We start from the raw sequence: 16,868 nt of genomic DNA, 5'->3' as shown, positions 1-16,868 counted from the left end.
AAAGATTTTTTTTCATACCTTTTTCATGCAGAGGGTGGTACATGTATGGAATAAGCTGACAGAGGAAGTGGTGGAGGCTGCTACAATTGCAACACCCTCAAGGCATCTGGATGGGTACGTGAATAGGAAGGGTTTGGAGGAATATGGACTGGGCGCGAGCAGGTGGGACTAGATTGGGTTGGGATATCTGGTCAGCGTGGACAAGTTGGATCGAAGAGTCTGTTTCCGTGCTGTACATCTCTAAGACTCTATGACCACCTCCCTCCAGCCTTGCCTTTCCCACTGGATTATGTAAGATTTTGGACCATCTAATTCAACCGACTTTGAAAGAGATCGAAGAAATGGCTGGTGATTTACAGCAAGTAACCCACAGTATGTTAATAATCGCAGCAGATCCAGTAATTGATCAATATTTAAAGGAGGTCTGGCTGACTTTGTAAACGTGGACAGAGTGACCCAAAATCTCGTGAACAGAGCAGTCCAGGGAGTATGTCAATATTGACAATAAATAGTTTTACAAAGGCTTGCAAAAAGGATCAAAACTAACATTGGCTGCCCGAGGGTGAGTCAATATTTACTGGGGATTGCTGCATGCAGACTCATTTGTGTGGGATAGCAGCAGTCAGTTGAAATTAGCCTTTTCACAGAGAGTTCCACCTTTTGTGTGTGTGTGAGAGAGAGGTAAAGGAGCAGATGGGTTTGCAGTTTCCCAGAGCCCCAAACACTGACATCTGTGCAGAGACGGTTAACAGACTTTGTTTTTTAGTGTAGTTTTTTTTCCCCCTCTCGCTGTAGTTGACGCCACGTCCGGTGGTAGTGTGTGGGGTGGAGCGCCACGTCGGCAGCGTTCGTGTTGCAGAGGGACCGGGAAAGTGTTTCTGAGAGACCGGGGATTGAGGGAGCGTACAGCGGCGTTACCCCGATCATCAGAGCCGGGGAGTACACCGCAGAATGGTGAAGGTAGGAGCCGGAGGGCTGTCTCAGCTCTTTCTGGTCACAGAGGAAAAATAACACAACTCTCTTGTTTTCTTTTGTGTCCGGAGAAAGTTCTCACATTTTAAATTGTTTATTGATCTGCTCAACTCAGTTGTATTGTTTAAAAAAAGCATAACAAGGGCCAGTTCCTCAATGTTCTTGTCAACATGGCCAGGTTGCCCTTATTGACGGAGCGAAAAGATCTCTCTCTTTCTCTCTCACACACAAAACCTGTTCCAAATGTTTGCAGCAGGAAAGGATTGTTAATTGCCCGGAGTCACCACGAGGTAAAAGCGACACGCTTTGTACATTTCGGTGCACTTTGTGAACCTGCGTTGTATGTTTGCAAACAAGCCCAATCTATTTATACAAACGCTTTGATATGTGTCCAACTCAGACACAGTTTGCCCCACTCCCATTATCCCAGGTCGGCAGTGACAAGTCAGCGCTGCCATGTCACCATGGGGAGAAGAGATGGGGCGGTTAACTTAACTCCCTTTCCTCGACCATCTGCAATTGCCTTTGTCTGTTTCATCTCTTTGTCTTGTACATAGCATCTGCTGTTGGATTGTTGTGCCTACTATCGGAAACATTACAAAACTCAATTAGCAAGAGGTGTCTGCCTTAGTCGTTGACCCAAATGGGGGAAAAAGGGGATCTGTTACTAGGCAGTTGTACAGTTATTTTGAAACCTGTAATGCTTTCTTACCGAGGTGAGGGGGAACCAGTGAAGTGGTATAAATTTGGATTTTCAAAAGGTCAGTGCCACAGTAAACCGTTATGCGATAACACGAGGGGCCATGGGTTTGGGGTAACTGTTAGCATTGTCAATGAATTTTTGAAGGAAGATACTGGTCATTTTCTGGTTGCTAAATTTTTACTGGTGGGATCTCACGAGAGCCAGAATTTGGGACTTTGGGGATTTACAGTCTGTGTGATTTAGGGGAGGGGACTGAGAGTTAGGCATCCAACTTGGATATTGGTACAAAGCCAAGTGGGAGTGTGAGCACTGAGGAGGACACAGGCAGCAAAGGAACATATACAGATTAGGTGAATGACAGCCTATTTATGTTGAGTGGTAAAATAGAAATACTTGAAATGTTTTACAAGGTCAAACGCCATTTAAATTTGTGTCATTGTAAACAAAATATAGAAAGCACACTGATCTATTTAGGCAAGTGGTGCATTGGCTGATGTAAGGTGGTTGATTAAGAAGGATTTGCTTCAACTGTACTGGGCTGTGTAAGACCAGACCTGGAGAACTCTTTATATCTCCACATGGTGAGACAGATAACTGCCTTCAGAGGGAATGCAGCTAAGAATCATATATTCCCTACAGTGTGGAAACAGGCCCTTCGGCCCAACAAGTCCACACCGACCCTCGGAGCATCCCACCTAGATCCATTCCCCTCACCTATTATTCTACATTTACCCTGACTAATGCACTTAAGTCTACACATCCCTGAACACTATGGACAATTTAGCATGGGCAATTGACCTAACCAGCACATCTTTGGATTGTGGGAGGAAACCTGTCTGGGCGAAAGATTCACCAGATTGGTTTCTAGGATGGAAGTGCTGTCCTATGAGGAGAGAGTGAACTGGTCGAGCCTATACTTTTCTTGAATTTCGAGGAATGAGAGGGAATTTCACTGAGACATGAGATTTTGAGGAGGTTTGGCGCCTTAGTGGCTATTTCCAGTCACTGAAAATTTCGGAGACAGTAAGGACTGCAGATGCTGGAAGCCAGAGTTAATAGATATGGAGCTGGAGAAGCACAGCAGGTCAGACAGCATCGAATGAGCAGGAAAGTTGGTATTTCAGGCTGAGCCTTTTCCTGCTCCTCCGATGCTGTCTGACCTGCTTTGCTTCTCCAGCTCCATATCTATTGACACGGAAACTTTAAGAACTGGGGCCACTGTCTTACGATGAAGGGTCAACAATGTAGGACTGAGGTGAAGGGAAGTTTCTTCACAGTGCGTTGTGAAGAATTCTCTGTAATTCTAACCCTTAGAGGACTTATGGAACCTTTAGTAGTTGAATATATTCAAGGCTGAGATCAAAAATCGGTGAACTAAGGGAGTCATGGGATTTGGGAACAGACAGAGTTGAAGATCAGCCATGATCTTAAGTGGTAGACTGGACTGTGGGTCATATTTCTTGTTTTGCCTGCAATAACAGCAAAACGTCATTCAGTTGGAGTTCAATATCCACAATTCAAAGCGACTAGGTGTTAAAGAGGTGACTGTCCTTCAAACAATGTACGTGTAAGGTTCAATGCAAAATGGATTGATGAGATTAGGGATTTTAGTTTATTAACATGTCTCCAGATGATTCACAGTCGCTTTATCAGATAAAATCTGACACTGAACTGCTTAAGGAGGTTGCAGAGCACATGACCAAAAGTCTGATTTTTAAGCTGTATTTGGGAGGAGGAGTTGGTGGGGGGGAGTGGGGAGTGAGAAGAGCTTGAGAGAAGGCATTTTAGAACTTGAGGCCAAGAAAAAAACTGGTGTGACTGCAAATGGTGGTCCATTGAAAATCTGAGCAGTACAAGAGGGTAGAATTGGAGGAACACAGAATCCTTGGTTGAGCTGCAAGAGGTAACAGACAAAGGGACGGGAAAGAATATTGTGGTACGTGAACACCAGGCTCAGAGTTTTACATTAAAAATTTATTTCTGGTCGTGGGTCCTTCTACCCTGCTGAATGCAGATATTTAGAAACTTGATGGTGGAATTGAGGGATTGCTTTTATAACTGAACCTTCAGCAGCAAGAACCATTGCTTACTGGAAGAAGGTGTCTGTGTACCTATGTGTGTTCATATTGCAGTCAGGAGGATGGAATTGGCACATTTCCAGATGGTATTGTGAGTTATGGTTCTCCCTATACCCGCAGCAGGATGTTTTAATCCCTGGTCCAGGTTCTGCAGTTGCTAGTTATGTCAGACTTTGTGCTAGGTCACAAAGGCTACTCCCTGCACATAATGGCTAGAGGCAGAAAGACAATTCCTGAGTGATTGCAGAGCAAGAGTCACACCAGCAAGGAAATGATTACTGTTTGTTTCTCAGACACCCTCCCTCGGTAAGTTGATTATTGCTTTTCTTAAAGGCTGGTTGGTAATGTTCTTCCAAATCAGAAGCTTGTTGTGGATTCACATTCCACACCAGGAGCTGAGCATAAAAAATCTAAGCTGAGTGCAGGACTGAGGGAGTGTTGCATCATTGGAGGTGCCTTCCTTCAGATGAGTTGAAAAAGAATTGCTCCATCTGTCCCCTCACTGTGGACATTGAGAGTTCCCATTGCAGTCTCCCTGAACAATGTTCATCCTTTCAGCCAGGTTGCGATAATCAAATTGCAACATCTGACCATTGTTCGAAAGACCCCGAGCACTTTACATCAGTAGGCATTACAACAATTAACAATATTTTACTGCCCTTCATTCTCTGTCTTCCTCCTCGAGATTGAAAATGACTTTCTTCCACTTGGGGCTTGTGAGTCCTGAGGTGACTAAAGAGTCTGGGTGCACACAGCCTACCACAGGTAGGGAAGGTGTTTAAAGAAACAGTTATTGGGGTGCCCAGGGGCATGCTCCTTCTACTCCGTCTTCACCTGGGCCTATTGAAAATGCTTAAGATGGTTGGCACTTTCACAGACACTACTTTGCCAGTGAGCACCACCTTGGGTAAAGCCTTCCCATACGTCAGTGGGGATATTACATACAGCACGGAAACAGATCCTTTGGTTCAACTCGTCCAAGCCGACCAGATATCCTAACCTAATCTAGTCCCATTTGCCAACACTTGGCCCATATCCCTCCAAACCCTCCCTATTCATATACCTATCCAAATGTCTTTTAAATGTTGTAATTGTATCAGCCTCCACCACTTCCTCTGGCAGCTCATTCTATACACACCACCCTCTGCGTGAAAATATTGCCCCTTAGGTCCCTTTTATATCTTCCCCTCTCACCCTAAACCTATGCCCTCTAGTTCTGGACTCCCGCACCCCAGGGAAATGACCTTGTCTATTTATCCTACCCATGCCCCTCATGATTTTATAAACCTCTGAGGTCACCCCTCAGCCTTCGATGCTCCAGGGAAAGCAGCCCCAGCCTATTCAGCCTCTCTCTACAGTTCAAATCCTCTTAACCCTGACAACATACTTAAATCTTTTTTGAACCCTTTCAAGTTTCACAACATCCTTCTGATAGGAAGAAGACCAGAATTGCATGCAATATTCCCAAAGTGGCCTAACTAATGTCCTGTACAGCCGCAACATGCCCTCCCAGCTCCTATACTGAATGCTCTGACCAATAAATGAAAGCATGCCTAATGCCTTCTTCACTATGCTATCTACCCTCAACCATTCATGTACCTGTCCAAATGTCTTTTATAATTGTACTCACGTCTACCACTTCCTCTGGCAGCTCCTTCCATCTGTGCATTACCTTCTCCGTGAAATACTTGCCCCTCAGGTCACCTTTTAAATCTTTCTCCTCTCTCACCTTAAACCTATGCTTGCTAATTTTGGACTCCCCCATCCTAGGGAAAAGATCTTGGATTTTCACGTTATCTATGCTCCTCATGATTTATGAACCTCTGTAAGGTCACCCCTAAGCCTCCTACACTCCGGGGGGGAAAAGAGGTCCCAGCATTAGATTAGATTAGATTACTCACAGTGTGGAAACAGGCCCTTCAGCCCAACAAGTCCACACCGCCCCGCCGAAGCGTAACCCACCCATACCCCTACATCTACATCTACCACTAACCTAACACTACGGGCAATTTAACATGGCCAATTCACCTGACCTATCCAGCTTCTCCTTGTAATTCAAACCCTCCAATCTTGGTTGAGTGGTAAATGTTGGCCAGTACCCTGGGAGGACTCCACTATTCATCCTCCACACTACAATGGAATCCTTTAAGTCCCCTTTGAGAGGTTTAGGGGAATGAGAGTTCAATGTCTCAACCAGCAGATTGCACTGTTGACTGTGTATTACATTAGCCTAGACTTTGTGCTCAAATCTCTGGAGCAGGACCTCAATGCACAACCTCCTGACCCAGGAGGAGTAGTAGCATAACAAAAATAAATACTAAATGGCCTAATTTGGCTTAATTGCTTTGTTTCATGAACACTCCTTCCTTGCACTGTGTGAGCTGTAAAAGAGTATCTCACTCATGATGATTTAATGAGGGCAACCCCAACATTTTGGGATTGAAAACTGTTAATTGTGGCACTATTAGATTTCTGCACATGACTCGTGTGTCACTGACAAAAAGAAATGAGTTTCTCGTAATGACCTATTCTGCTTAACCAGTAACGTATTGTATGGGTGACAGATGTTTGTACTTGGAGTGGAAGCGCAGATTCCTGTTGAACCTGCAAATTGACTGTTTTGTTTTCAAGCTGTTTTTGTCAGGACTTAACTGAATAGTGGGACAGACTTAAGAGGCAGGGTGACTCCTCCTGTTCACACATTCCTTCTGCTGGTGTGATCAAACATCGGCATGAGGTTGTTAAGCAGAGAGAGTTCTGCTGAGTTCCCAAGGCTCCCACGTCTACACTTTTGCAAGGGGTGAGGGGAATTTTTCCTCTTGCTGTGGTCATGCCATTGCCCTTGTCTATATATTTGGAGACTGGTTTTTCACAGATTAAGGTGTATTGCACAGCTAGATTGTCATAGATCAGACCTTTTAGCAAAATCTCACCCCCAGCAGAACGCTACCCAGTAATAATTTCATTTTGGTTCTTTGGTTCATTGCTTCACCAGGGTAGTACTTTGGAGAGAGTGAAGGAAATAATGAACTCAGTCACGCTCGACATTATGATCCTGTTTTCTTTCTCGTTCCATTCGTCATTTCTCTTCTAGAGATCTGAACAAAAGGACACAGTTTCAAAATAAAGTGCCATTCGTTTAAGACTGAGATGAGGGAGAATACTTTTCTCAGCAGTTGAGTCTTTTGAATGCTTTTCCCCAGACGGTGATGGGATTGGGTTCACTAAATGTTTTTAAGGCAAAGGCAGACCTTTGACTAACAAGGGAGTCCAGAGGTATCAGGTTAAAAATCTCTCAACATCAACTTCTATTGCAACAGGTTTATTTGAAAGCACTAGCTTTCAGAGCAGAAGGAGCAGCGCTCTGAAAGCTGGTGCTTCCAAATAAACCTGGTGCACTATAACCTGATGTGTGATTTTTAACTTTGTTCACCCCAGTCCAACATTGGCACCTCCAAATCAAAATTATCAGGGTAGGCAAGAATGTGGAGTTGAGACAACAGCAGGCTTGAGGCACAGAATAGCCTACTCTTGCCTTTGTATTCTCTTCTGAAGATACTGATTGTCACTGAAGCACTATGCTATTATATAGGATCAGGATTAGGTCATTCAGCCTCTTGTCCTCTTCTACTATTCAATGAGATCATGGCTGATCTGTGACCTAACTCCCTATACCTGCCTGTGGCCCATATCCCTTAATACTTTTGCATAAAAAGGCATTTAGCTTACTTGCCTTCATTGCTTAGTCTTTTGAGTATAGGAGTTGTGACGTTATGTTGAGGTTGTACAGGACGTTGGTGAGGGCTCTTCTGGAACACTGTGTCCATTTCTGGTCACCCTGATATAGGAAGGATATTATTAAGCTGGAGAGGGTCAGGAGAGACTTAGCACATGTTGGGTGTGGAGGTTTGAGTTATAAAAGCCTTCACCAGAGCATAGGCGATTGAAAAGTGACCTCATAGAGGTTTATAAAATCACGAGGGGTATGGATTGGGTTAATAGTCAATGTCTGTTCCTTAGGATGGCAGATTTCAAGACTAGGCCACTACATTTTTAAGGTGAGAGGAGAGATATTTATAAAAGACAAGAGGCAAAATTTTTACACACAGGGTGGTTTGTGAGTGGTCTGAGTTTCCTGAGGAAGTGGTGAATAAGACACTTGGATAAGTATATGCATATGAAACATTCGGAGGGATATGGGCCAGAAGCAGGCAAGTGGGACTTGTTTAATTTGGGACTATGTTTGGCATGGACTGGTTAGATTGAAGGGCCTGTTTCTGTGCTGTATCACTCTGACTCTATAACAACCAATCCTGTATCCACTGCTGTTTGTGGAAGAGCGTTCCAAACATCTACCATCCTTTGTGTGTAGAAGTGCTTCCTAACTTCTCTCCTGAATAATCCAGCCCTAATTCTCAGACTATGCCCCGGTTCTAAAATTCCCAACCAGTAGCAGCAGTTTTTTTTGCTATCCAGATAATATCTTGAAGACTTTGATCAAATCACTCCTTAACATTCTACATTTGTAGAGGAAGCAGACTTAATTTGAGTAATTTCACCTCATAACTATCCCCTGAAATGCAGGTGGTATTCTTGTAAACCGACATTGTCCGCCCTCCAAGGTCAATATATCCTTCCTAACATGTGGTGACCAGATCTGCACTCTGTACTCCCAAGTGTGATTAACCAGAGCTTTGCATAACTGCACACTTCACAGTCCAGGCAGTTCTCTCCATCCCATTCCTCCCATGTGAATATTCCTCATGTGAGTGTGAATCTTGAGTGTGGGTGAATCTTTTGTCATGGTGGGTGTAAGAAAGAAGAAAACAAAAAACAGCACAGCCCAATTGATATAAATCTGGGGTAGCTCTCTCTCATGCACATGCATACAGACAAAATTATACTCTACACATGCCCAAGGTGGCTCAGTGGTTAGCATTGCTGCCTCAGCTCCAGGGACCTGGGCTCAGTTCCACCTTCGGGCGAGTGTGGAGTTTGCACATTCTCCCAGTGTCTATATGGGTTTCCTCTGGGTGCTCCGGTTTCCTAACATAGTCTAAAGATATGCAGGTTAGGTGGATTGGCCATGCTAAATTGCCCCATAGTGTCCAGGGATGTGCAGGCTAGGTGGAATAGCTATGGGAAATGTAGGGTTACAGGAATGGGTCTGGGTAGGGATGCTCTTCGGAGGGTTGGTGTGGACTCAATGGGCCAAACGGCCTGCTTCTGCACAGTAGAGATTCTATGAATATGTATATAATGCTGGTACAAGCGTTTGCATGTGCTGTGAAGGGATATTTATCTGAACCAGGACTTTGGTGCAGTTTAATGTTTTCCAATCCTCCTTTGCTCTGATTCACTTCATCCATTTTTGGTGCATGTGGTCCTGCCTTCAGGATGGACCAGAACTTCAGCCTGGTATCTTTCTGTTCTCAATATAGGCATTGCAGTAGTCACCACTGAGCCATTGGGTGAGTTAATTTTGCGTTCTGGTTTCAATTTGATCCACCTGTTAGTTACTTTCCTGTGTTTTCAGCATTGCAGTATGCAACATACACAAGTCAGCGAATCACAATGAAGGCAATCAGTCACATCTTTACGTTTGTGGTTAGTTTTAGGGGATCGTAGGAATTACCTTGGCTCTTCCCACCATAGCATCCCTGAGCTAACCTGTCAGGCTGGTACGCAACCAGAGGTTGGTGCTGTCAGAGTCAGTCTTTTAAATAACTGTGATTATGTGAACAGTTTTACGAAGTCACCACGCACTGTAAATTTGAATAGCATGTTTTATTGTAGAGAATTAATGCAGTCTTTGACTCCCATTTGTTTGATAAATGGTCAATTCTGTGTATTCTGAAGGAAACTGTTGCTCTGAAGTATGAGCAGGATGCTAATTTATGGAATGGTATGTTTGGAGATCAGTCCAGGACATGTTCCTGATTTCTCCAGGTGTATCAGAGGACTGAGCTTTAATAGTAACATAACTGATTGCCTGTGGGATTGGGAATAAGCTGGATGTTCACCCAGCAAATCCTAATTACCAGCACATTTATTCCCCTTTGCTGTGGGAATTACCCACCACAACTGAGACTGGCGCAGTCTTCATGTTCCTCCAGCTCTTCACATTTTTAAAAATTCATCCTTGGGATGAGGTCCTCGCCGGGCTAGGCCAGCATTTACTGCCCATCCCTGATTGGCTAGAGGGTAGTTAAGAGTCAACCACATTGCTGTGGGTTGAGAGTCACATATAGGCCAGACCAGGTAAAGATGGCAGTTTCCTTCCCTAACTGGTATTAGTGAACCAGATGGGTTTTTCCAACAATTGATAATGGATTCATGGTCATTATTCGATTCTTAATTCCAGGTATTATTGAATTCAAATTCCACCATCTGCCGTGGTGGGATTTGAACCCAGGTCAGTAGAACATTACCAGGGTGTCTGGATTAATAGTCCAGCAATAATACTACGGGGCCATTGCCTCCCCTTTAAGGGCAGATGTGCACTTTTGTTTTGGGTGTCAGCCTAGTTTAATGGTAGCACCATTGCCTCTGAGTCATAAGGTTGTGGCTTCTATTCAGCCTCCAGTGACTTCAGCCTGTAATCCAGTTTGCTAATCCAAGTGCAGTAATAAGGCAATGCTGCACCATCAGAAGTGCTTTTTATTTTGGATGGGCCACTAAATTGGATTGTGTCCTTTCAGTTTATATGGTTGGGTAGAGATATCAAGGAGCTTAAAATGATGGAGGGATCCAATGGGGTAGATATCAAGACACACTTTCCTCCGGGTAAGACGAGTCTAGAACAGGAGGACATGAGTCAGGCTATGTAGGAGTAAGATCAGAAAGCATGTTTCACTTTATGCACACACTGTCTGGAATGCTCTCCCTTAAAGGCTGTGAATTCTGAGGGATAATTACAATTTTCAAGATTTAAGGTCATTGGGTTTCCTTAAATTCTGGGAAATGGAGAATAATCTGCTGGCCCACTGAAGGGAATTTTGGACATGCATTTAAGCAGAGATAGGAGTTTGGTCGTCAACTTATATCAAATTGTTGTGATACCACTCACCTAATTTGCATCCAGTTGGCTTCAATGGGGCTGGAAACAATGGGACAACAGCTGGAAGATCACTCAAAATAGCAACAACTTTACATTTATAAAGCACCTTTAGTATAATAAAATGCGCTCATATGATCATTTTACAACAGAATATGACCCCCAAGCCCCATAGGAGATATTAGGCCAAGGGGGGTGGGTTTTGGTGAGTGACATAAAGAAGGAAAGTGAGAACTGAAATACCGTGGTGGAGATGTATTAGGTACGATATTCGGGATCTTGGAGCCTGGGAAATTGAAGGTGCAACTGCCAATGCAACCAAGAGAACTACAGGAAAGGCCAGAATTGGGCTAGCACGGATCTCTTGAGGGTTATGGGGCTGAAGGAGATTAATGATAGGGAAGGGCCCAGTCATTGAGAGTTTGAAAACCAAGGACGAGAATTGTAAAATCAAAGAGTTGCTTGTGAGTGGAGACACAGTGATGGAGTTTTGGATGAACTCCAGTTTAGGGAGGGTTACTAGAGGGCCAGCGAGGGATAGGAAGAGGTGAGGGCAGGCTGAAGTCATTGGATGAGACTGGAGCTGCTGGAATGTCACTTGACCATTGTGACTCAGTTTTCCATTCCAGCCTCTCTCTGGGTCACCTTGCTGTTGCAATTGTCTGCTTTAAATGACTGGTGTAACCTTCTGAATGTGAGGAGCAGTCCAATGCTTCACATGACAGACATATTTTGAATGGTATGGTGTTGAATCCTGTGGCAAGATATGAATATTGTCATTTTCCATTTGAGAGCAGCCTTGTTGAACACAATACCAACCAATACATCAGAATGCTGTTAGTATTCTGAAGATTTTGCTTGTGTCAAATTTTCTCCACTGTAATGATGGGGTTGATCTTGTGCAAATGACATGTTTTGTCAAACCTTTTCATTTCAAAAGAAAACAGTTAAGGGGTAAACAAACGTTTATACTGTGTGAGAGGAAATCGCTGATTGGCACAGGTGTTGCCACAGGGAATATGCCCATAAATGCTGGCTGTTAACTGTCAGAAATAAAAACTGAACTTATTGGAAACGCTCAGCAGGTCTGGCAGCAACTGTGGAGAGAAATCAGAGTTATTGTATTGGGTCTGGTGACCCTTCCTCAGAACTGTCAATCAGCATTAGTGGGTGCAATTCTCCATGACAATGCCTCCACCAATCAGAGTCCAGTTGCCAACCAATCCGCATTTTCCTCTTGAGCAGTATAAATATCATTTTTCCTCTTGAATTGCTGTTCTTGTGAAATGTCATGATGAAGAGAAGAGGGGAAAAGCTTTGGCAATATGTCTTTTATCAGCAGTATTCAGGTTCTGGGCTGATTTTGCTCCTGTATTGGTCTATGTTCTTTGTTAGCTTCTAACCATGGAGTAATATAAAGTTTATAGTGCAGAAGGAGGCCAGTCTGCCCATCTTGGCTGTGCCAGCTGAGAAATGAGCCACTCAACTTCCAGTTCCGTAACAACCATGAATATGGACTGAATGCTAGGAAGTGTGCTTTTAAATGGGGCGAGGGTTTCTACCTCCGCTACACTTTCTCACAGCGACTTCCAGATCCATACTGCTGTCGAGATGAAAATATTTTCTTCATCTTTCTTAAGATTTTAAAACTAGGGAGCATATTTTAAAGGTGAGAGGTGAAAGATTTAAAAAAGACATGGGTGGCAAATTTCTTTTTACAGAGGATGGTTTGTGTGTGGAATGAACTTCCAGATGAAGTGGTGGATGTGCAGTTACAGCGTTTTAAAAGATATTTAGATAAGTACATGAATAAGAAATATTTGGAGGGATATGCCAAGCGCAGGCAGGTGGGTCGAGTTTAGTTTGGGATTATGGTTAGCATGAACTGTTGGATTGAAGGGCCAGTTTCCATGCTGTGTGATTCTATGACTCTTTAATCTTTCCAACAATTACTTCAAATCTATACTCCCATGTCATTGATCTCTCTGGTGAGAGAAATAATCGCTTCCCATCTATTCTATTCAGACATCTTACCACCTTGGACACCTCCTGTATTCCATGATGTGGAGATGCTGGTGTTGGACTGGGGTGGACAAAGTTTAAAAATTACACAACACCAGGTTAGAGTCCAACAGGTTTATTTGGAAGTACAAGCTTTCATTGCTCCTTCATCAGTTAGGTAGCTATTCCAAGCAGTACAACCCCAATTTGTCTGACCTTCCCTCAGCTGCATTTTTTCAGTCTTGGCCAAGTCCTCATAATCATTTACTTTGTGTGTGTATCATTAAAGTAAATAGAAACAGTCTATAGAGTAGTGTTGATCAGCTCTTAACTTGTGTCTACACCTGAAAGGAAAACAAGATATTTTCAACTTTTTAATCCCCTAAATACATTTAATTCTGATTTTTTTCACAACCTAGTGTTGCACTTGGAACATAGGAGCAATTTTGTGATTGAGGGTTGTCCCAGAGAGATTTTGAGTTGCTTTGCCAGAAGGGTGTCATACTCCATTCTGGATTAAATTAGAATCTGACGTTATTATGACGAGTCTGTCTTGGGTCTTACTGTGTGTTTAGCTAACTGCTGCACTTTAACATTAATGAGGAGACAATGCTAGTGTTCTGGCATATTCACCCTTGAGATTTGTGTTCATATTACTGCATTCAATTGCCTGTGAATCTAATTTAGAATTTGTGACTGAGCCAACATCCACTCATCCCCTCCCTAATTTTCCCACAAATTCTGTTCCCTTGACAGCAGTTCCAATCCACTCATTTGTTACTGTCCCAGACTGAACTCCACTGTCTGCAGTCACGGTGTAGTCTTTTGTAGATGCAGGTTTTGAACAGGAGAGATGGGTGGAATTTCTGGAGCTAGCTGTTTACAGGATAATGAAAACCATGATCCTCAGGGACTTCCAAAGTAAATTGAATGGGCAGTAGGCAGCTGAGAGGACTGAACTATCAGAACTTTGTGGAATTGATTCAGTAAATGGGACAGATTGGATTGTTCTGTAGAGAGCCTGCATTGATCTGATAGGCCAAATGGCCTCCTTTTGAATTGCATTGACTTTGTGACTCTAGGCTAGCTGAACCTGAGCTGGGTCTCTGACCTACGTGTCCCCTCCATCACCAAGGCCAAGTTGGTAAGCTTACCTGTGTCTGGCCTATCCTCAGCTCTTGTGTTGTTGAAGCCCTCACTCTTATCTCATTACCTCCATATTCGCCTAGTCCAACAGTCTCATTCCTGATTGTTGTCTCGCCCTCCAAACTTCCTGTCCTCTAAAATTCTAGTGAACTATCATAACTTGCACCAAATTTAGTTAACTTGCTACTCCTGTGCTTGATAATGTGCATTGGATTCTGGTCCATAGCTGTCAGGATTCTAAAGTTCTCGAATATATGTTTGTGTTCGAATTCCTCCATTTCCTCACATCTCTCTACCTCAATCAACTGGAAGACTACATTGGAAACCATTGTCTTCCTGCAGGTCTGGTCTCTTGCACCCTAACTATCTTTGTGCCCCCATTGGTGGCCATGCCACTTGCCTTAGGCCTTAGCTCTGCCTCTATCACACTGTCTCTACCTCCTACTTGAAGACCCTTCTTAAAACTTGCCAAGATTTTAGTCGCCTGTGCTATAAAACAATCTTTTGACACAGTATCAATCCTTTTTTGACTACACGCCCACATTAAAGGTAAACAATTGTGTGTTTCTTCATTGGGACTACTAATTATACTTTTTTAATTCATTCATGAGATGTGGGTCAGCCAGGATTTACCATCTATTTCTTCTGAAGGTGATGGTGAGTTGCTTTCTTGAACCACTATTGACCAGGGGGATGAATCCACCCACAGTGCTGTTAGGAAGGGAGTTCTATGATTTGACACAGCGATAGTAAAGGAGCAGCAATACAATTGGATCATACAATACAATACAGGATCATATAAGGCTCAGAGGAGAACTTGCAGGCGGTGGTATATATCTTTATGTATATAGCTAAAAATTCATGAACGTAAGTGTTATATGAAAGTGTGTTCAATTCAACTGCTTAGCATTTTTTATCATTTTAGAAAAAACGTATGACAGTTTGATGGGGTATTGAAATCCCAGTGAGATTTCTGGTAGTTTAAGGATGTTGTGCATGAATGGTGCTTTCTCACAGTTGAAGGGCCGCAGGGAGTATGTGTTAATTGAGACTGTGCACATTGGAATACTGCTTATATTTTTAGTAGGATGATCATTCTGCTGATCTGCATTAAAGGCAGTCACTTTGAATTATCTCTGATTTCTCAGCTGGATTGCAACACGGCGTGCTGTATTTTGTTATCACTTGAGTACCAGGCAAGGTTCACTGGTTCCCTGTTGTGCAGTTTGATGGCCACAGATAAAAGGTGGCCTTTGAGTTCCGTGAATAGTGTGACTGCTAATTAAATGGTAACTGGCACAGTTTCCTATTCCTGTATCAGAGAGCTTTCCGCAGCACCCAGAGCTGCATTTTGTGCTGGAACACCTGGAGAAATACACACGTCTGCCACCATTTGACGCAGCTCGTGTTTCAGTCTTTATCAGGAAAGGTATTTGCTGCCCAGAGCCTTTACAAGAGTGTTGAAAGCAAAGAGGGATGGGTGAATCAGAAACAAAATACCTGCAGGGTCCACACCTCTCAGGCTATACTATTCAAATTAAAATATACTCCAGATACCTCCCAGGTGCACCATAGGTAAAAACCAATATTGATCAAAGGGAGATATTTGGGGGGATAACTAAGTATTTGGTCAAAGGGGGGGAATTTTTTTTAATGGTGAGAGAATAGAGTTCCTTGCCCAAGTGTGTCAGAAATTCTTTTTAACATTCTATCATGGACATTGAACATTGCTGACTGGAGCAGTGTTTGTTGTCCTTCCATCATTGCCCTGAGAAGGTGGTGGTGAGCTGCCATTTTGAATTGCTGCAGTAAGAGGAATCTAGGTGTACCCAGAATGCTGTCGGATAGAGAGAGTTCCAGGATTTTGACCAGTGACACTGAAGGAACAGTGATCTAACTGCAGGTCAGGATGGGGTGTGAGTTGAAGTGGAACTTCCAGCTGATGGTGTTCCCATGTATCATCTGCCCAAGTCCTATTAAGAGGTAGAGGTTGTGGTTTGGATGGTATGTTGCAATTTGATGTACACAACACTGCCACTGTGCCAACAATGGCGGGAGTAAATGTTTAAGATTTTGCATTAATCAAATGGACTATTTTGTCCTGGATGGTGTCAAGCTACTTGTGCTGTTGGAGCTGCACTCATCCAGGCAAGTGGGGAGCATTCTATCACACCCCTGATTTGTGCGTTGTTGCATGTGGATGGTCTTTGGGGAGTCAGAAGATGAGTTACTCAATGCAGAATTTCTAACCTCTGACGTTTTTATAACCACAATATAGAATGGCAGGTCCAGTTCAGTTTCTGACTAATGAGAAGTGCCAGGCCGTTGATGGTGAGATTCCACAATAGTCATGTTATTAAACAGCGAGGGGTGATGGTTAGATTCTCTCTTTTTCAAGATAGTTATTGCCAGGTGGCTCAAATGTTACTTGCCATGTTTCTGGCCAAGCCTAAATTCTGTCTGTATCTGACTACCCTGTAGTGGACATATCTGCTTCAGATTCTGAAGAGTTGTGAATGTTGAATGTTACACAATTATTAGTAAACAGTCCCAATTCTGATGTTATTTATGATGGTGGGGAGGTCTTTGATGAAGTAACTGCAGATAGCTGAATACTGCTCTGAGGAACTCCTCAAGTGATGTCTTGAAACTGAGATAATTAACTTCCAACAACTGTAACGACGTTCCTTCGTGCGAGGGATAACTCTGACCAGTGGACAGTTTCTCCTCTGATTCCATTGACTTCACTTTTGATAGGGCACTTTGATGCAATGCTCAGTCAACTAAGGCCTTGATGTCAAAGCCAGTCAGTCACTTCACCTCTGGGGCTTGGCACTTCTGTCCAAGTTTGGAGTCAGGCTGTAATGAGAACAGGAGCTGTGCAGCCCAGATGGAACACAAGTTGCGTGTC

General features: G+C 43.3%; 1 protein-coding gene across 1 annotated transcript in view; it reads left to right on the top strand.

Moving 5' to 3' along the window:
* The first annotated feature begins 753 nt into the window (after positions 1 to 753).
* LOC140467241 (transmembrane protein 263) overlaps positions 754 to 16,868 on the top strand; it is a 29,378-nt gene continuing 13,263 nt past the window's right edge. Inside the window, exon 1 of the mRNA XM_072563474.1 lies at positions 754 to 960. Within this exon, the coding sequence (XP_072419575.1) occupies positions 952 to 960 (9 nt within the window). The 5' untranslated portion in view covers positions 754 to 951. The remainder of the gene's footprint in view (positions 961 to 16,868) is intronic.

Source organism: Chiloscyllium punctatum, chromosome 45, assembly GCF_047496795.1.
Source record: "Chiloscyllium punctatum isolate Juve2018m chromosome 45, sChiPun1.3, whole genome shotgun sequence".
In the NCBI taxonomy this organism is placed as follows: Eukaryota; Metazoa; Chordata; class Chondrichthyes; order Orectolobiformes; family Hemiscylliidae; genus Chiloscyllium; species Chiloscyllium punctatum.
Note: the sequence above shows the minus strand (reverse complement) of the source record. Positions and strands in the feature narration are given on the sequence as shown.